The following is a 21,735-nucleotide window of genomic DNA, read 5'->3' on the forward strand; positions in this document are numbered from 1 at the left end:
ATTTCAATTTTATTTTTTTAAATCTCAGATAGGGGAGAGGGGGGGGCACCTTTGAACAATTTTTTGAAAAATTAACATATTTCTTAATCAGATTATTATTAATGTTTAAATATTTTATGATAAAAAAGAATGCATTTCTTTATCATATAAATCAATATCAAAATTTTTACTGATAAATTAAATATGATACAAAGCTTTAAAATTTGTAAGTATTTCTGTTCAAACGTTCCCCATGTAGGGGCACCTTTGAACAAGCATGGGGCACCTTTGAACAAACAGAATCAAATTGTAATAATAGAGTGATTTTATCAAAAATCACATACCTTTAAGAATTACAAAATAATAAGAATAAAATTAGAGCATTTTATTTAACTGAAATTAAAAATTTATGACTATTTAATTAATTTTATATGAATCAAAATTGACATCAAAGCAAAATGTTGTAACAGCACGTAAGGTCCCTCCAGAAATCTGTGGTTGTGGCAGTTTTTTTTATTATATCTTGGAAATCTACTATGCTGGTGTCTGATGCTTCGGGAAAGTAAAATTTATTGCTTTCTTTTTTGCTATGAAACCTGACATTAAATTCAGTTTCGTCTTGCAATTGCTGTTCAATTTGACCAACATAATGAAGAACGGTTTGTTTAGTTTGGAATTGAACTATAATGAAATCGTTGACATGTAAATCTTCTAGAACAAGAGCTTTTTCCTCTTCATCTGTATCCAAAATAATATCTTCAAAATTGGATTTTTTTTATAAAAGACATTTTTCTCTAATAGGAATAATGACAATATGCAAAATAAAAAACAAGAGTAGTAATTAAAAGTAGTGTTTATATATCAGTAGAACTTTAATATTAAAAAAACAGACTATTCAGTAATTTGTATGTCTTCATTTTCATAATTTTCTTTTAAATCCAAAATAAAATAGTAATATTTAAATGCATTTATAACTCTTTTCTTCTAAGTTTCATTTGTTCAAAGGTGCCCCAACTTTTCTGTTCAAAGGTACCCCATCATATGGAATTAGGAATTAGAACAATTTACTCAAGTAGGCTTAAGAATAATAACAAAACAAAACCTAAAAGTTAAAGCTAAAACTTATCTTTAAATATTGTAAAATCGTTTAGAATTATAGAATTACAGGTTTTTTAACAAAAACCTTACAACTTTATTTTGAAAACTTTAGATTTCAGAGAGAAAAAAACACATACCTTGCTCAGACAATAGTATGCATGCAAAATGATCAAACTTGGCTTACTTTGCTGCAGTGAAACAATAGTAATGTGCTGCCATACACATCAAAAACATAACATTTTTTTTAAAGATAATATTTACAGTGTTCAAAGGTGCCCCCCCCTCTCCCCTAAATTAATTTCAGCATTTTTTCACCTAGCATTCAGTGTTCTTGCTCTCTCACACCCAGTTTCTTATTCTGATAAGTTTAATACTCCTACAATCTTGACTAATCCTTTCATTAGAACTAAAAATCTTCACCAGTGGTGGAATCCTGGATAAAAAGGTTGGAAGATGCTCACAGGTGTGGAATGAGTTGTTTAAACTGAAAAAGCGGGAGAGTGTTTCAAATTAGAAGACCACAAGAATAATGTCCCCCCCCCCCTCGAGTAGACCCAGTATTAGACCTGGGAATTTAATCGCAGGATGAAAATGTATAGGAGGCTACAAAAAAAAACACCATGAAATAGAGAAGTAATGCAAAGATGCACTTGTAAATCTTAAGACGTTATAAGCAGGGTTGGCAAAGTTTATCAGGCTACGGTAAAAAACCATGGTAAACACTGGTTTTTACCATCCTGTCCAAAACGACTTTTTTTAAAGAAAATGTATTTTGACAGAAAATATCAAAAGCAGAATAAAATGTGTGAAAGTAATGTTTTGTATTGAATATTTATTCAATGTGAACATTTAAGTAAATATACATCCTATTTATGCAGCTGATTCTATCTAGTGACATAGCCTTAGTATATTTATTTGGCAGATATAGTTTTGAAAACTCGCCATATGACCATGTTACGATAACTCTGTCTGTTTAACATTCTAATGGAACTTTTAGTCTTTAAACAGCTTATCTTGTTTAAAAGTTCATAAAAAGGACAAAACAACACATAGTACCGTCAAACAAGTAGATTTTATGTAACTTTGATCAAACATGAATAAAATAATAAAATGAATAAAATAATAAAATGGAACATGTTGCAGTTTTGTTTATAATGCAGCTTAGGAGAATCAAGCACCCCATTAACGGGTTTGGTGGCAGAAGAATGCCACTCCAGCGAAAGTAAAGGGCCCCATATGAGGAGTAGTCAAACTGTTCTCGATTGATAAAAAATGAAAACTCATCAATATGATAAAAATGCATTGTGACATACGTATAGTATATTAGAGAACTTATTCTTGAATTTAATGCTGATTAAGATTTGCAGGCCATATTATAAAAAACAAGGTGTGGGCTCTCCATTTTGCTTCATATTTTCTTAATTGTATGTGAACACGCAGAATGTGCTTCAATACCAGCTTATGGCAGGAAAAGTGTGTGATGAACATGGGCAGATGCAAAAAAGAACTAAGAACGTGTAATTTAGCGCCTTTAAGACAGGGCTAAGGCAGAACTACACGCAATATTGCAGACAGCCTGGTCATCACATTTAGAGACTGCAGTTTCATCCTTATTAGAACTCATCAGTCTAGAATTGGTGGATAACCGAGCTGGAGGCAGATGTCCACCCATTGAAGCTGAGAGTGCCAACAAACTGGTAGGTAAAGTAAATTTACCTCACCAGCTACAGCTAGTGTTTGCAGCATAGTGCAGTTCAGATTGTGAATTGAAGGCAAAGATTGGGTATTAAGCAGTAAGTTGCCGTCCATAAGCCATAGCTAAGGCAGAATCACGTGCAACATACCAACAGCCTGGTTATCTCAACCAGAACCAGCAGTTCGGCCCTAGTTTGAACTTTTCAAGTCGAGAATAGGGAGATAAATTTACTTTGTGTATCAATTTGTTGGCACTCTCAGCTTCAATAATATGACATCTAGGGCTCGACCGATGGCATTTTTTGGCCGATGGGCCGATTGTTCAAAGATGGCCGATGGCTGATTGTTTTTCTCCAAATGGCCGATTGCCGATGCGGTTGGCAAAAAAAAAAAAAAAAAAAAAAAAAAAAAAAAAAAACTAACGGAAATAAATTGATAAGATTGTCAGGAACTTAAAGGATCATTTATTCATTTCACTTTACTTCCTTTCTACGAATAAGGAATTGAAATCACAAATAATAATAATAATAATAAGATTTAGACCTAAATTTCTATTTTACAATCACCCAATTTAAACTTCACAAGTTTTTTCGGCACATCTGTACATGCATATGTACCTAAGAACATATCAATGACCGAAATATCCATTTTGAACACCTCCTCAGTTAATTATCGCAAGTTCTCTTGAGATGTCTTCATGCGCGTGAACTTGCATCACTCAAAAACGTTATGAAATAGTAAGTTGAAAAAAATAGTTGTATAAAACCTTACCCTGAATAGTTCACATTACCGAAGAACATCTATCTACAAAATAGTTACTACCTTGAACGACTATGCACTTACTTCTGCCAACGTTCGTATAGTTTTTGAAACACTCCTGGCAGCCATTTTTCGCAACCTCCTGAAGGGTCTCTTACGCTGCTGCTTTAACTTAATCGTGGGGAAGAAGGTGACTTTCATATTGAGGATGCACGGTTCGATTGGTCAATGCTCTGATATATACAAATAACATAACGTTTCGTCGGATTTAGCTTCGTGGGACTTTTACCTGCTCCCAGCAAAAAAAAAAAACATTTGCATGGATGTCGCTTTCTTCCGTCAGGAGAAGATAAAGCTGCATCATAGAAGGTTGCGAAAAATGGTTTCCAGGAGTGTTTTCAAAAGTTATATGAACACTGGCAGAAGTACATAGTCCCTCAAGGTGATCCTTTGAAAGTGGATGTGCTCTGTAATGCAAACTATTCTGGGTAAGGTTTTATAGAGCTTGTCCCCGAACCTTTGGATCACTACGTACAATCTGTATAGGGTGTAAATATGCTTCTCTTTTTTTGACTGTTGTATGATGATAAAGAACAACAGCCAAAAAAAAAAAAAAAGAAAGAAAGAAAAAAGGAAGAAAAACAAAGACACTGTTTAATAACCAATTGATTTATTATTTTTTTTAATTGAACATGTAACTAAGATTTCATTGTATATTTATCTAACAAAATGACACAAGAACCGATTTTTTTGAACCGGTCTGCAAACCTTTTCAGGATTTAAATTAACAAACTGAAAATTTCAGCGAAATTGGCCGTTTAATTCTTGAGCTTTGCGAGTTTAAACACACAGACGGTTTTTAGAGACTTCATTTTATACTATGTAGAGATGTCTGGGGTTTGATTTATCTCTATCGAGTATAGATTGCAGAATGGTTTTTATATGAAAACTAACTACAGACAGGGTTAGAAATAAGAATTTAAATCTAGGCGTCATAATGGCGCCTATCATAAGTTTCTAGGCATTAAAACAAACAACATAAATGTCGTTTTTAATGAATTACACACTCACACATACATATCCGAAAAAAAAAAAAAAAAAAACTCAATAGAAATATACCGTTGATAGCATACTTAAAAGGATCTGCAAAGCGCGAAAAAGATTTCTTGAAGTTCAAAAGAAATGATTGCATTTTAAAATTATTTGTACAAATTTGTACTAAGGATCCATTATAGGTCTTAAGCGCATGAGTCGAGGAAGAAGTGTTTCAATTTGAAATGACATTTTAGGCTAAAATTTGGCTCCTAGGGTTGGAAATCTAGGCGTCAAATCAAACGGTTTACTTGCAAAAAAGCTACCCTTTCGTAACAGTGACTACAAAAACACGTAACGTAAAAAATTGCGACTGAGTAAGATTCAAACTGACTGTAAACATGGGCATTGATAAATTTTACTTGGCTCATCAACATTTCTTTCAAGTTTGAAGCAATTGCAATGAGTTTCGGCTATAATAATAACAAATTATCCTAATTATACCCTGAGTCATTCCACGTCAAATCAACACAATTCGGAGCAATTTTAGGACGCACCGTCACAGATCTGGATGAAACTTGGTACATCAAGAGATTTAACCTAGTTATGAATGAAAACGCTAAAAAAAAAATTTTTCTTTCTCCTCATTTAGCAGTTATTAATTATTGATTATTCAAATTTTTGTTAAAAAATGCTACACTTTGAGACTGTTAATCCTTGTTTTCTCAGAAACTATAAAAGATACAAGCCTGATATTGGTCTTGTTTTAAAGCTCTTTTAATCTGCTTCAATTTGATGTGCAATTTAATGAAATTCAAAATTTTTTAATTTAAAATTAAATTTAAATAAATTTTAAAATTTAAATTTTTCAAAAGTGGACAATTTTAAAATTTTGAAAAAAATCACAAAATTACTTTGTGTTATCCTCTCACATCTCACCAAGTTTCACATTGGGATCTTAATGGGATCAGTTGATACAGGGAGGACAAGTTTCACATATCTGCCAAAATATGGGTTATTGTGCTGAATAGTTATTATTTTATGTGCAAAAAAGTAAATAAATAAATAAATAAATAAATATGCTTCATACATGTTCACTTTTTTATGCAGAACTGTCAACTAGAAATGAAGTTTTTCTTAGTACGATTTGTTCCTGAAAAATAACTCATTAATAAAAATATTAATCGTCTAAATCTCATTTTATTGAGAAAAATAAATTAAAAAGAAATAAAATTTTAAAAAAGGAAAGGAAGAAAGGAAAAAAAAGAAAATATTTTCTCTGGGGATGTGAACTTAAAATAATCCACTACAAATTTAGATCTGGAACAGTAAGCTACCCTTTTCACCCCCTTTGCTAACAAAATGAAACAGACTGGGGGTGGCTATTGAGAATGAGATCCAATGGTTCGTTCTGCCTCACTGCTTTTTTCTCCACCTGTCACTGGTTTGGGATTGACCAATTTTTCAACATGTTTCATGTTTTTGCTTGTGGAGTTCAGTCAGCAGTACCATAAAATCTCAAAAGCACCCCCCCCCCCTAGTTTTAAAAGATAACTTACTAATTCCAAAAAAAAGGGGGGGGGGAGGTTATAATCAAATTTTGTTTTTCTAAAATTTGCCAAAATAATTGTTTGTAGCAATATTAATTTTAGAGTACACAAAATAAATAAGTAAATAATAGTTACTATTAATATTAAAGAAAAGCGAGAAATGAATTGATAAAAGCCTGTCATAATTTTATGGCATGGGAGCGACAATATTTTTTTGAAAGAAAGGATTTTGCACCTCAAGTTACCAAAACCCCTTCCAAAAATAATCAAAAGCAGTACACTCACATGAACTTCTTTTGTAACACATATGAACTGAACAAAAAGAAAAGTGCCCTTGCATCAAAAGGCGTCTAGACTTTTGGAAGGAATAAAACTGAAACTTTTTTTTTTGCAAGATCCTTTTTTTTTTTTTTTTGTTTAAGTCATAGTGTTTTCTTTTCTTCTTGTTGTCTTTTTTAAGAAAAGAAAACCAGCACATGAAGAGGGAAATTAAACCTCTAGAAATGCTTGCCAAATAGAGCATAAAATGTTCATTTTTATTTATTTATTTGGGGGGGGGGTGAAGGGATGAAGATGATCTGAAAATTTTTAGGAGAGGGGCGGGGGAGGGTACATTTGGGATTGCAAAATCATCCTTCCACAAAAAAGGGGGGGGGGGGATAGAGGGATTCTTTCTGGTGTTTATAATACCTTCTTGTTCTGTAATACACAATTCCTGTTGAAACTATCTTCAGTCAGCATTCAAGCCTTGTCTTCTGCTGTGCAAACTTCATTTCTTTAACTTTCAGTTATTTTGTTTCAGTTGGTTTATATCAGAACTGAAACAGTCTATTTTTAAACTAATTTTGACACTCAGCGTATTTATATTATTTGCTAAGTATTTAATTTTATAATGAATCATTTAAATTGTTTCAATCCGTTCAAAAAGTATTCTCACTCACACATAAGAAAAGAATTGAGATCTGCAATGCCATGGATGTATTCATTTGTACCAGAAATGCCTGAAAAGTCTAAAATATGTGACAGATGCAGAAAGGAGCTTTTGCGGTTGAAGAAAACCGCTGAGTCAACTGTAGATAATTGTGCCTCCACTAATCACCAGGTGAGAACTTAGATAGGGAAAGTGAGAGTGACAATTACTCGGACAGATCATTACTTAAAGACTCATTCAGATCATTAAATGACTCTATTGTTCAGTTAGGTGAATCCCCGGTCAACAAGAAAAAAAGAAGATATAAGAAATATTCTCATATAAAAGCAAAAAAAAAATTAGCTCTGCAGTGAAAAGAAAACTCCTTCCAAATGCTGATTCCGATAGTGAGAAAGAGAGTCCATCACGCCAACAGGGAGGACATATACTCTACCAGCTGAAGAAAAGAACAATATTGTAAATATTTTGCAGCTTAGAGAGTAAAAAACTCCGACAAATGTAGGACAATGCTGACGTTCTCTTTTTTTTTTTTTAAAGAGTTAGTGTGAGTTTTATTTATTTTTTTCCATTATTTTAATTTCATTCAATTTTAAAGTAGGTGTAAGACATTAGAAGGTTTTACATTACTATTAGCAGTTCATTTATAGTTTCCTGTGCTAATTTAATAACTTAGAATAACATTTGAGTAATCCATCAGAAAGGTATTTTGTCCAAAATGCAGAAACTTTGATATATGTAAAACTTGTCCTCCCTGTATCATCTGATCCCATTAAGATCCCATTATGAAACTTGGTAATATGTTAGAGGATAACACAAAGTAATTTTGTGAATTTTTTCAGAATTTTAAAATTGTCCATTTTTAAGAAATTAAAATCTTAAAATTTAATTTAATTTAATTTTAAAATTATTATTTTTTAATTTTATCAAGTTGCACATCAAATCAAAGCACATTAAAAGAGCTTCAAAACAAGACCAATTTCAAGCTTGTATCTGTTATAGTTTCTGAGAAAATGAGATTTAACCGTCTCAAAGTGTAGCATTTTTTGATGAAAATTTGAATAATTAATATTTAATAACTTTTGAAGGAGGTGAAAGAATTTTTTTTTTTTAGCATTTTCATTCATAACTGGGCTAAATCTCTTCATGTACCAAGTTTCATCCAGTTCTGTGACGGTCCGTCCTAAACCGTGTGATGATCTGACACGGAATGGCCCACCTGCCTCTTGCAGAATACTATCTCTCGTTCTTTAGTTTGAACTCCAGTTAAACTAGTGAATAAGATGAGTACAATTTCTGCTTCCATTCTCAGTTCGATATTTTCTCCGAATGATCAATCTATTAGAAAATTCCAATCAATTGTGTTTGAATTTAAAGGTTACTAGCTGCACCATCGTTTGATTTTCCCATCCTTTGTGAGGAGGAGCAAGGCCCGACTAACTGAAATTGAGGCCATAGGCTCACAATAATCTGGAAGCCCCCTGAAGCTCTGTAGTGGAATGCATTGTTGATTTACAGGTTTGGGGCCCATTTCATTGCCTTTTGGGGGACTTTTTAGAAAAAATCCGATCTAAAACAAAAAGGGAAGTGCACAACTGGAACGTACGCACACCTCAAATGGAATAATTTAACCTTCTACATCTTACTATTTTTGAGTTATGACTTATGAGAGATACATACGTACATTCAACTGCAAGAAACAAGGCAATATTAACTTGTTTGGTACCTGAATGTAGTATTAAAATCTCTTTCAGGGGTGACTAAAATAGAAATTCATACTGAGAAATTTAAGTAAATAATTTTATATGAAAACAATTACTCACTTTACTTCGTATTAAAAAGTAAAACAGCAAAGGTCTTTTTTTTTCGAAAACATCGGCCAATTCCATCGGCTTTTCGATGTTTTTTAAGGCCAATGGGCCGATGTTTCCTTCGAATTAACATCGGCCGGCAATGCCGATGGCTAAATTGTTGAACCATCAGCGCCGATGCATCGGTCGAGTCCTAATGACATCTGCCAAAAGCTTCGTTATTCCTTATTTCAAACTGATGACATCAAACAAGGACAAAACTGCAGTAAGTTACCGGTAACTTACTGCTAAATACCGGGCTGTCTGTGATGACAGGGCTGTCTGTATTGTATACTGAATGTAATACAATATATTCTTCTGTTTGCATTTCCCTTGTGCTAATAAGATTATAGGTTCCCCATTTAGTTACTTATAAAAGTCTTCCTCTATTTGGCTTTCAGACCCATCTTGCCGTGAATTATTTTTAATTATAAAATTTTACTTTTAGGTCCAATATATCATTTCCAGGCCACCACGCGCCAGTTTTGTGGAAAAAATGCAACTGATTTATTTGGTTTAAAATTTAAGTCTTGAATAAATTGAATTGAATAAATAGAATAAATCAACAAACAAAGAAGATAGTAGTTAATAAAAACTAACTCGTAAGTAACGTCGCATCTACATTCCCGAAACCTACCGAGTTTTCATATACTTTTTAAGTATCTGATTAAATAATTTGAATGATCACTAGAAAGCTCTGAGAATGAAAACAGACAAAAGCCACCATAAAAATTGAACGAAAGTAGAATATTCTAACTCACTTATGTATGATGATAAAACTACGTAACCACTTTCGCTCGAATTATAATTCAAATATATAGGCACACAATTATTTGAAGTTCACCGAAGTTGTTTGTGTGATGTGCTTCAATTCGATCGCACTCGCAATAAAATCTAAAAACCAAATACCGAAATCTTTCGGAGAGCAAAAATTTTAAGTGGTATGCAATTTTATTAAAAATGTAAATAAAATTCCACGGTTATAGCAGCTATGCGCCATTAACTGTTTCGTTTCTTTTTTTTTTGCCACTGTCCTAAAAATTACTTAATACGGTAATCTTGTACGCTTTAAATATTTCAAAAAATGATATGAGTGATAAATATATTGCATTAATACCTTTATGCAATGTTTTAATACAAGTGTACAACTTTTGATCGTTGTAACTTTAACTGTGTAAATAAGTACACAAGTTCATCACATTTTCGTGACAAGTGCTAGCTGAAAGCATATTTTAATTTTTTGAAATCTTTAAAGTCATTTCTGTTTGTTGTAAAAGTCTTTACCGAAATTATAATGAATTCCGGAATGTCTACAAATTTAACTGTAAAAATTCATCCTGTTGTATTATTTGCGATTTGCGATTCATATGAAAGGCGAAATGATTCCCAGCATCGAGTTATTGGGACTTTACTAGGTATATTGCAGTTTTTACTTTTTGCTGTTCATGCTGCCTTGATTTTTTAAAAAAGTGAATGGGTGAATTCAAGACAGGCCTTTGAAGGCATTTCAAAACTTTTTAAACATTTTAATTTCCATTATTATCAAGTCAGTACAATATGACCTGGGGAGGGAGGGGGGGGGGGAGGAATACTGCCGGACTGCCTACAAGGCCCACTATAAATCCGCTTAGATTATTTGTGTGCTATTTGTATCATATGTTTCTATTAATTTCAATATCTTATGAGTCAAATGAAAACTTACATGAATGTTATTCATGGAACCAGGCCTGTCATTTAGAGATTCAAGGGGACTCGATTACTCAAGTCTTCCACCATGCCTGGCATTTAAAAAGTTCTGCATCTATTCATTCAGTGGTGTATGTTCGATGGTGTAATCAGAAAGAATTTCGTGGAGGGATAAAATCAAATTCTGGAGGGGATATGGTCCGTTTTTTTTTGAGGGGGGGGGAGGTGTAGTCCTTTTCATGTTCCGATAAGAAAATTTTGTATTTTTTAGTGGCATAGGCGACTTGTACAGAGGGAGGGAGGAGGGGGCAACAGGCCCCTCATTTCCGAAAGTAAAGGGATCTTGCTCCCTCACTTTTCAGAGTTAATAATTCGTAATTGATTGAAAAATGATTTTTTATTGGGTGGATTATTTTATTATATGAAAGCAAAAACTAAAGTTCCAAATAAATGAACTTTTCTCTCATTTTTTCATAAAAATTGAACTTTAAAATAAAAGAGGAGAATCTACTGTGATCATTCAACCCGATTTTTGAAGCTATATTCCATGCTTTTAGAAGTTATTAGCATTATCCGCACGGCGATGCCCATGCTAAGAATTTAAGGGAAGTCCATTGAATAAAAAAAAATGCTCCCTATCCCCCTGGTTTTATGCCGTCTACGCTGGCTGTTTAAATTAATTTGGCAATGGGATCAATCTGTATCTGTCTTTTTCAGATTTTCCATACCTATTTCCAGTTGCATTTTGTGTCATTCACCTTTTTACTCTAAAATTGGCAACTACCTTTCTATACAATCAATCTCTAATTTTTTAAAATCCATCTCGATTTATTTTAACTTCTCCGCCCATTCCCTAAGTTAAAGATCATTAAAAAAACTTGCTTTATTCATTTAATTAAATAGCCCAAAATAAGCTCTCTCCCTGTTCCCTGTAGTGTGTAAAAAGTACCATTTGAAGAAAAAAAAAAGACTCGCTATTTTATTTAAATTAAGCACGCAAATATGTAATGTAAAATAGATATACAGCAAAAGATCCAGCGGGGCGGTAGGGATAAAAAAAAGAGAGAATTCCTTTAAAATAAAAGTTAGGAAAAAAGCAAGTGCTACCGTTAGCAATGGCAAAAAAAAAAGAAGCAAGTTGAAATCCAGGCATAATGTCACAGCTTGATAACAAAGAAATCTTTTCCCCTGTGGGCCAATGCAAGAAATACGGTGTGTATTTTTGAAAAAAAAAAAAAAATCTGAAGGAGGTGAAATATTTTGACTACTACATATTAAATTTTCTGAAAGAAATCCCTCATACTTTTTGTAGGATGGGTTTAGAAAGAATTAAACCCATGAAAAAGCGAAAAATGATGTTTTTTTTTTCCAAAATTTAAAAAAAAAAAGAGCTCTTGCATACTTTTGAAAACTTTTTTTTCTTTTCTGGAGATGGAGAAATGTTTTGACAACTACATACTAAATTTTCAGAAAGAAATCTCTCATACTTTTGGTGAGATGGGTTTAGAAAAAAGCTAAACCCAGAAAAAAACGCAAAATAAAAGTTTTTTTAAAAATTCAAAAATAGGTCAATTTTCAAAACTTTTTCAGTCATGTTTGAAATTAAATTCCCTACACTACAGACTATAGTACTATTAAATAGTTCAAAAATATTTTCCTGGCGTGATTGGTTGGGGTCTGTGACGAAATAAACACAAAAAAGGGCTAAAAACCACATAAGACATTTAATTAAGAAAAATCTAATTAGAAATTTAGAATTTCGGCTTTGAGGTGCAGATTCCCGGAGTATGTTTGAATTTTGTGCCAAGTTTCAGAGCTGTAAGTGCTGTGGTGGCTTCTGGCCATCGGGTACAAAGAAAGAAAGAAGCACCGTCTGCTTTACATATATAGATTCAATCAGTAATACTAAAAGCCAGATATAGCTCAGTTTTCGAAAAAAAAATTAGCTTTAGGCCCCTCCTCCAATTCTCTACACTTCTTTTGGCCCCCTCCTTTTTTTGGTGTACCATCCATCCAAAATTAGGGAGACATCCTTTGATTACACTACTGTGTATGTTTGCTTTAGATACACCTGTCAGGAGTCAATCCTGGTTTTATTTTTTTGGTCCCCATTTTGTGAAAAAAAAATTTTCATCCCTTTTTTTTTCGTGAAATTTTTTTTTCAAAAAAGATTTTTAGTTGTCTAATTTTATGTAAAAGCACTTTTTTAACAAAGACATTTTTGTGTTAAAAAAAAACAAAAAAGAATTAAGTGTTTAATAAACTAAAAGCAAGCAGTTTTGCAAAAAAAAAAAAAAAAATATGCAACTACCAATAAATTTATCTTGCTAAAATTAAATTAACAGTAAATAAATTAAGGAAATGAATATATTTTCAGAATAAATAACAAAATTAGGCATCCTAAGCCTGTATATATCAAAATAATTGCATCAAATGATTGAAATATTAGCAAGATGTAAAAAGATTGAAATCTCAAACAACAGTCATTTGAAAAGTTGCCTTTTGTTGTTTTATTGTGATATCATTTCTAAGGTTAGTTATTCTTACTTGATATGATCACGGGCCTCCGCAGCAATTTTGGGGCCTATCACAAATGACTTTTACGAGGCTCTTCCTTACATATATTTCACCCCTTATTTTAAAATTTTCGGGTCCCCTTCAGGCTCGGGCCAACAAGTGTTTCTTCTCCTTCCCCCTCCCTGTGTGCGCCCCTGGATATGATCATCAAAATTTTAGGAAAAGCTACATAAAGGCTGAAGAAAATCTCAAATTTTCCTATTCACAACGCTTCTTGACTTAAAAAAATAAGTAAAATCGATGATTTTCATATCTTATCGCCATCCTAAATGTCCTTAACTTCCTTTTTAGAATAAGTTTGTTTCCAAAAATTTATATAAATGTAAGATTAGCACCGGTAAAACATAATAATAATTTTGAAGTAATACTGGCTTCTAATAGATAAAAATGGAACAACCTTAAAAGCACAAAAAAGATAAAAAGTTTAAAAACGCAGACATGTTTCGGAGGCAATAGCCTCCTTCCTCAGTGCGAAATGAACAAATGGATGAATCAAGGTCAGGGGAGAGTTTAACTGCGTAACCGGAAAAACATTGACCAATCGGATATCAGCGAGTGCTGAGGCAAGATATGACGTATTCGAACATGTAAGATTGAACGCCTTGTCTGACCCACGTAACCAATATAAAACGGTGATTATCCACACTTTCTTTTCGTATTTCTAGAATTCTCAGTAAATTTGACTTTCATGTAATTTACAGACCCATAAATAAACTTTCTTTTTCCAAACTGAAGGACCCGATCCAATCCCTTGATCAGTGGGGCATATATCACATTCCTTGTCAATGTAATATTGGTTACATGGGACAGACAAAGCGTTTACTTAAATTTCGTTTGAAAGAACATAAAAACAACGTTAAAAAGCAGGAACTGAACAAATCTTCAATTGCAAAACATTGGTGGGACACAGGGCACAATTTCATCTTTTCGGAGGCCAAGATCATTTGCAGACCTACAACAGTAGGTGAATTAGATTTTCTGGAATCCTTTTACATTCATAAAGACTTAAATAATCTTTGCAATGAGTCTTTTGCTGTTCTGCATTTTTCTCTAATCTTTTTCAATTTTACATGTTCGAATACGTCATATCTTGCCTCGGCACTCGCTGAAATCTGATTGGTCAATGTTTTTCCGGTTACTCATTTAAACTCTCACCTGACCTTGATTCATCCATTTGTTCATTTCGCATTGAGGAAGGAGGCTATTGCCTCCGAAACTGTCTGCGTTTTTAAACTTTTTATCTTTTTTGTGCTTTTAACGTTGTTCCATTTTTATCTAATTTACCTTGCACAAAGCTATCACTTTTCAATTTTCAATACTGGCTTCTTTCGATTCGGATTCAAATAGAGTAAATTTATGAGTGAAGGGCGGCAAAATGATGAAGTATACTTACTACCTTTCAATTGCACGATAAGAAGGGTATTATTGATAGGCGGCTGGTAGGCATAAAAAAAGTAAGTGGGGTTAGGGGGCGTGGTCCCTGAGGCTTTTTCCCCCCTCTAGAAATGGATTGTGTTGAAGGCTTTTAACGTAGATGATTCTATGACCATCAGAAAATGGAATATGGCCTGAAAAATCAGGACCAATGCTAACCGCAGACTTTCCCCTTCCAATTCAAAGTTCCATTTTTATGAAATAAGATGAGAAAAGTTCATTTATTTGGATTTTTAGTTGGTAACTTGGTGGAAAAAATCAATCCACCTTGTAAAAATAATGTTTCAATCGATTATTAATTTCCAACTCTGAAAAGTAAGGAATCAAGGACCCTTTATTTTTGAATGTGAAAGGGCAGTTGTCCCCCCCCCCCCATCCCATACAAGCTACCTATGGTGTTATTAGTATCCAAGTAACAGAACTACACACCTCACAGTGAACAAAAACTGGCAAGTTTTATATAAGCAGATGCAATCAGATTTTGATATGCGTGAAAAATCAGATCTGACATGCAAAAAAACAGCTAAAATGTGTACATTTTACTCCTAATCCGTAAAATTTCATTCAGTATATGACAGCACCCTCTTGCCAATATCGGGGGAGGGGGGAAGCACTTTAGTTTGAATCCCAAACGTGCTGTCACTTCTTTCCCCTATCTTTATCTAATAAAGCCTGAAGCCGGGTTTTTAAGAAGTCAATTTTTTTAGAGAGAGAGAGCTCCTAACCTTTCCTTTTTTCCTTAATATCACCACAGATCCCTATTATGTCTCCTTCCTTTGATGTCACAAAATACAAAAGACAGCCTAAAATTAAGATTTTAGGATGCGACTTTCCTTCAGAACAGTAAATTGCACTTATCTTACATTTCATAAATTTGCCTTATTTGTATGTGTGCGTGTGTGTGTTTTAATTATTTATTATTTTTTTAAAGAATAAAACAATATAAAAAATTGAAGTAAGATGGGCAAGGGTTTCAGTTTTAAATCTTACCCTACTTTGGAAGAAATTGAAGATCAGGACTGCCCTGTTGCAAAATGAATCTTGTATCTAATATTGAAGATTTTATTAGTGTCTAAATTTTTACTAGTTGTATATGTAAATAGTAGGTTTTGGAGTGTTATTTCTTGTGCAGTATGTTTAATATACATATATATGTATTATTTTATAAATTATGTGTATTTTGGCAGGTGTGCATGAAAAAGGTGCTGTTGAAATTACTAATTGCTTATGCATTCCTCACAATGAATCTGAAGATGAGGTAAGTATTTCATTAAATGTTTCCAATCTTTTTGATTTTTTTTCTCCGTTATTTGAGGAAATCAATTGAGTTTTTGTTGCAGGTTGCTGTTGATATGGAATTTGCAAAAGCTATGTATGAACTTCATAAAAAGGTTAATCCTAGTGAAGTTATAGTTGGATGGTGAGATATTTATTTATTTAAAAATGTTTTTATTTTCAGATACAGTATGAAACCCCATATCCGGAACATATGGGGACTGGGAACTGGCCCCTTATAGGAACCAGACTGTGTCTGTTCCCTGTTTTGGAACCTTCCAAATTTTAGATTCTGACTCACAAAAAAGGGGGGGGGGGAATATCGTTTAGTGTGATATTTGACACCTTTTTCTAAACTTTGCTAATGATTGCACCCTTTTGTTTTGGCATCTATATTTTCAGGATTATCTTATCAAGAAAGGATTAAATCCGGGTATACTAGATTCCTCATTTGAGAGTACAATAAAAAAAAAATCAGCAAACTGCATCTCTGTGACCAGTTATTTTGGAGAAAAATGTCAGAGAAAAGTATGTTAGATCTGGTGCGCAAGAAAAAAACATTACATAGGACCATGAACATTAGTTTTGGCATAAGTTTTTGAAGATTATCAAGGTATCCACAATTGCTCGAATTAGCAGGTGCAAGCCATAGAAAGTGGCTAATTACAATTGTCCTTTTCTTAAGTTTTGAAGTGCTCTTAAAGACATTAAATACGCAGTCGGGTACACCTAGTGGCAGTGCCGGATCTTTCATTTTTTCGGAGACCGGACATAGATTTCAAACTAAAATCCTTATAATGTATCTTCAAGTTTTAATTAAAAAAAATAAATAAATAAAAAGTAAATGAATTAAAAAAAAAAAAAACAGCCAATGCGTGTGAGAAGAATTTATAAAACATTGATAAGTTTAATGGTATTGCGAAAATTCTCATGTGCATTGTACAGTCAAAGCAAACATTAAAGATAAATATGAAGCATAAAACGTTAATTTGTTAAGAATTTCTTCTTTCTTTTTTTTTTTTTTTGCAGTTATAAATTATATCACCTTTTTTTTATGTTTAAAAATTCATTGTATTTAATAAATTGAGTAATAAGTGGCAAAATATTGTTATAAAGTTGTCGTTTCTGTACACTAGATCTTTTCTTAATGATAAACTAAATTAACAACCAACAATTCAGATCTCAAAAAAAAAACATCACTGCAAATATTACCCAGAATTTTGTTTCATAAGAGATTGCATGTGTAGTTATAAGTCTGAGATGGTCTATCCAGGGCTGTCTGGTTTTTTCCACTGTGAATAATTTACACTGGACAAAATTATCTTTTTTTTCAGTAGGTATATTTAAATTTTTAACTTAAAAATGCTGAACTTAACAATGCTAAATAAATATGTTGATTTTTTTCATTTCCGGAGCATTTTTGGAATCTAAATAGCACACATATGTTAGTGTCAGGGCTGGATTTGGAAGTGTGGAGGCCCCGGGGCAACGAAGGAGTGGAGGCCCACCCCCCTTCTGATATATCGGTAACAGTATTACTTTTGTGCAAGCATTCTTTGTAAAAATACACACACACACACAAAAAAAAGTCTGGGTGAAAAAACGTAAAATTTGCTGACCTGTGTGAAAGTTAGGATATTTTGTAAAAATTTTACTGTGGGGGTCCCTTCGTTGTGGAGGCCCCGGGGCAGTAGCACCGCCTGCCCTTCCTTAAACCCTGCCCTGGTTAGTGTATGCACAATTATATGTGAAACTTTAAGAAAAATGAGCAGGGGTCGATCCAGCGCCAAATTGGGGCCGCTTTGCGGCCCCTTCACAAAATTCCGCATGGCAAAAGCGGCCCCATTCACAAAATTCCGCGCCGCAGAAGCGGCCCCATTCACAAAATTCCCCATCGCAAAAGCGGCCCCATTCACAATATTCCGCGTCGTAAAAGCAGCCCCTTCACAAAAATTTATAAAAAGGCAACCTTTTCACAATATTTTTTAACCGCAAATGTGCACGCATCTACGCGGGAGCCTCTTCCACCTTCCCCCATCTTATCTTTTTGCTTGCTGCGTGAGGTGTTTTTGCTTGAGAGCGTCAGAGGGGGGACGGGAGAGGGACACTTGTGATTGGTAGCTTGTTTTCAGGAAATTTTACTTTGATTACGCAATATATATTTAGTATTAATTTGTGTTGAGTTTCAAAATCCAATTCTAAAATAACTTTGCTTAAAATAAAATTATTTTACATGCTGTTTTTATATTTTTATTTGTTTTGAAGATCTTAATTTCCTTACATCGGCCATGGTAAACGAATTTTTCGCATTTTTGATGTTTACTGTACCTTGTTAAGAGGCAAACAAATAAAATTTCTTATATATTTATTAACATCATTAAATTGCAAAGTTTTAAACGAAATACCTACTCTGTAAGAACGTCAAAAGTCAAAAAATTAAACGCTGAATGCTGGTGCAGTATTATTTTGGGTTTTAATTACTTTTAAGTTTTTCAAACACATACATGGAATCTTTAATGAGTATTTCACTTCTGTGTTAAGAAATATGTGATATCTTTGAGTCTGTTCATATTGTATTTATTAGGAGTTATCATTACGTTCAGCAGCATGTGCAATTTTCATTGCTCTTAAAGTATTTGAGAGGGGCAAACAGGAAATCTGTTGTGAGACTTTCACCTTAAGAAAGTGTGCCTTGCATATGTATATTTGTAAAAAGCAATAAATGTAATGTATGTGTCAAATTACGAATAAAATGTTAAGGGTCTTACTTCCCCCCTCCCCCAGCGCATTTTCTCTTGACTGCTTTCATGTATTCTTCAAGAACTTGCAATCACCCCTGAAACCTGTCTAGGGCTTTTCTATAAGGATACGACAGCTAAAAATGCTTTAATATAATCTTTTCCAAGAAAAAAATCACGAGAAGGTCTTTTTTACAAAAACAAAGAAAATTCACAAAAATAATTTGCTTTTTCACAAAAATAACGAAATTTCACAAAAATATTTTGCCTTTTCACAAAATGGGGACCCAAAAAATAAAACCTGGATCGACCCCTGATGAGAGAAACAAAAAGGAGCTTTTTTTATGCTAAGATCTTTCTTTTTTTTAAATGAATTTTCAATATTAAGTTAAAATGCATTAAAAACTATTTATAAAACACATGCATTTGCTGTAAATATTATCATCTTCAATCTGTCGCTCATATAGCAGTTCCATTTCTAATTAATGTATTTATTAAAGGGGCATTCCACGGTATTTTTGACGTTATGTAGAGTCCGTAACGTGACCCTTTTTTGCCATAACTTTTTAATTTACCGTTTGATTTGCAAATTATTTTATTTTGAGCTGGTGTGTTGGTAGGAAAAGATCAAAAGAAAATAATATGCTAATCACACAGTAAATTAAAAAGTTATGGCAAAAAAGGTCACGTTACGGACTCTACATAAATGTCAAAAATACCTTGGAATGCCCCTAAAAAAAGCATAAAGTTTTTGAGTTTTTTATCAAAAGTCATAAAATGAATTAAAAAGTTAGTGTTGAGAAAGAAAATGTTATAGTGTGACTCTGATAAGTTGAAGCTTGACCTTGACATTGATTACGTATTTTTGGATAGTTCAGTGAAAGAGAAACGTGTTGTTACTGCGCGGATTGGAGTTGGAATACTTTTGCAAAACTTCTACAAAAACAACCTAAATGAACTTGGTGTGAATCACCTTTCCCTATTAATCCAAAAAAGAATGAACATTATCAAAGTCAAGCTTCAGCTTATGAGAGTAACATTATACATTGAGATGAAACCTGAACTTGTTATGACATTTATGAAAATTTTAAGCTGAGCTCTTTTGTTTTGGTTCAAGTTTTAATTTATATATATATATATATATATATATATATATATATATATATATATATATATATATATATATATATATATATATATATATATATATACTTTCACTTTTGGTTTAGTACCTAAGTGAACTTTCTTGTGGTATCCAAGGCTATTTCAACGTAAATAAAGATTTAAAGCAAAATAATAAATCTATGTTTTTTTAAATCGGACAAATGTTTTAACAAAAAAATGCAATGATACAGACATTCACTATTTTTACATTAAATTGCATTATGATTCGTAAAAACTGAGACTTTGTTTTTAATCAATAAATTTATGAATGTTATTTATTCTCAAATATTTATACCACAAGAAATAAATCCTTTCTTTTTCTAGAAATATGCAATAATATTGTAATGCAACTTTGTTCAGCTCCTTCATTTTGTTCCAATTTGATTACTTCTACAGTAGAAAATTTGTTATTAACATTTTCTTGGTATATTTATTAGATTATGATTGAAACAACCATTTTAATTTAACTATATGAATAATTAAAAAATATTTTACTAATGATAAATATTACAATAAAATTCTAATTTAATTGAACCATGTAATCATTCAATTATATTTCTATTGCATTATAAAACCATTGTCATGTGTAAAGCATAAAGAATATCTGGGTTTTCATTTTGTCCAGTTTCGTTCCTTTTGTCCAACTTTGTCCAGCACAGGGTTCGAAAATATCATGATATTTTAGATGTATGTTCGATATTTTCAATCAGCACAAACTAAAGTCTTTGAAATAGTAAATGCATTCTCAAATCACTCTTCATTTTCTTATATTATTACAATATGTAGACTTAAAATTAGATTTTCTTTCATTATTTATATATCGAATATTCAGTGCCAGCTCTAGTAGTTCGGCCTCCCTAGGCGATATTAACAAGTGCTCTCCCCAATTGAATAATATAAAAGAATATTTTAATAAAATAGAAATAATAGTAAAGCGTTTACAATTAAAGGGAGTTTCTAGTTACATTCCAAACTGGGTTTTGCACATCCAAGCACTGGTACAAACTTTAAATTATATTTTTATTAACAAAACAGTTGCAAGTGCATCTTTAAAATAGTGCATCTTATGGTGTAGAAATAGGTACTATAGACCCTTGGGCTCTCCTCTGATATGCCCCCCTCTTGGCGAGATTTTAATTTTTCGCTCGATACGAAAATCGCCAATAAGGCGATAACTTGGCAACCCTGGTTTTGCAACTTGAACGCTGGAAAGTAGTTTCTCGAAGTCTCTTTTTGCACGTGTCTCTGTGGTAGGAGGTAGGTGCTCATATGTTCCGCTCTTAGGGAGATTTTAAGTTGAATACTCTAAAATAAAGTTTCAATTCAAACTTTATTTTAGAGTATTCTTTTTCTTGTTGTTTTTTAATGTTAATTTAGTTGAATTTTCTATTTTAATTATGAGTTCGGTTTGTGATGTTGTCCAAATGTATCAATTGAAATTTTTGAATGAAAAATTGTGAATACAAAAATGAGGATATGTTTGTAAAGTTTTTGGAAATATTTCACGAAATTAATTGGGTGGAGTACAAAATACAAGTAAAATAAGGTTGTTTTTTTGGAATTTTTTTTGTCAAAACAAACATAATTTAAATATTTTTGTAAAGTAATGATAATAAAAAATGGGATAATTTCCCTAAGAGTGGAACATATGTGCACTGCCTCACGTGAGGAAGTAAAAGAAAAGTAAAAAAGGTAAGTGAACATATTTTGAATTATTGTGTTTTTAGTGTGTTTCTGGTAGTTTGTATTTTGGTCTGGTTGGCATTTTTGTAGCACAAAAATGGTGTTAATTTCACATAAAATCTGTGACTTTATTGTATACTGAACGGAGGAGATCTGTGACTTATATCCGACTGTGATGTATATTAAAAGTCGGAGGGATAACGGACCGAGCGGCAGCGAGGTCCTGGCGAGCCCGAGGTCTCATAGTACTTTCGTAATGAGACCGAGGCAGGGCCGGCGAGCCGAGG

The 21,735-nt window shown here is 32.7% G+C and overlaps 2 protein-coding genes across 4 annotated transcripts in view; one reads left to right on the forward strand and one right to left on the reverse strand.

Annotated features, from left to right (window-relative positions):
- The window catches only part of LOC129222166 (3'-5' ssDNA/RNA exonuclease TatD-like), a 35,337-nt gene extending 25,519 nt beyond the window's left edge, over nt 1-9,818 (reverse strand). For both annotated transcript variants that reach the window (XM_054856624.1, XM_054856625.1), the window contains exon 1: nt 9,653-9,818. The gene's annotated coding sequence lies outside the window, so the exon portion shown is untranslated. The remainder of the gene's footprint in view (nt 1-9,652) is intronic.
- A 256-nt stretch (nt 9,819-10,074) lies between these two features.
- The window catches only part of LOC129221994 (eukaryotic translation initiation factor 3 subunit F-1-like), a 49,955-nt gene continuing 38,294 nt past the window's right edge, over nt 10,075-21,735 (forward strand). The window contains exons 1-3 of one of the 2 annotated variants that reach the window (XM_054856405.1): nt 10,075-10,306; nt 15,776-15,846; nt 15,929-16,008. In XM_054856405.1, the coding sequence (XP_054712380.1) occupies nt 10,186-10,306; nt 15,776-15,846; nt 15,929-16,008 (272 nt within the window). In that variant the 5' untranslated portion in view covers nt 10,075-10,185. The remainder of the gene's footprint in view (nt 10,307-15,775; nt 15,847-15,928; nt 16,009-21,735) is intronic. The other variant, XM_054856406.1, reaches the window with a different exon arrangement.

This window comes from Uloborus diversus, chromosome 5 (assembly GCF_026930045.1).
Source record: "Uloborus diversus isolate 005 chromosome 5, Udiv.v.3.1, whole genome shotgun sequence".
Classification (NCBI taxonomy): domain Eukaryota; kingdom Metazoa; phylum Arthropoda; class Arachnida; order Araneae; family Uloboridae; genus Uloborus; species Uloborus diversus.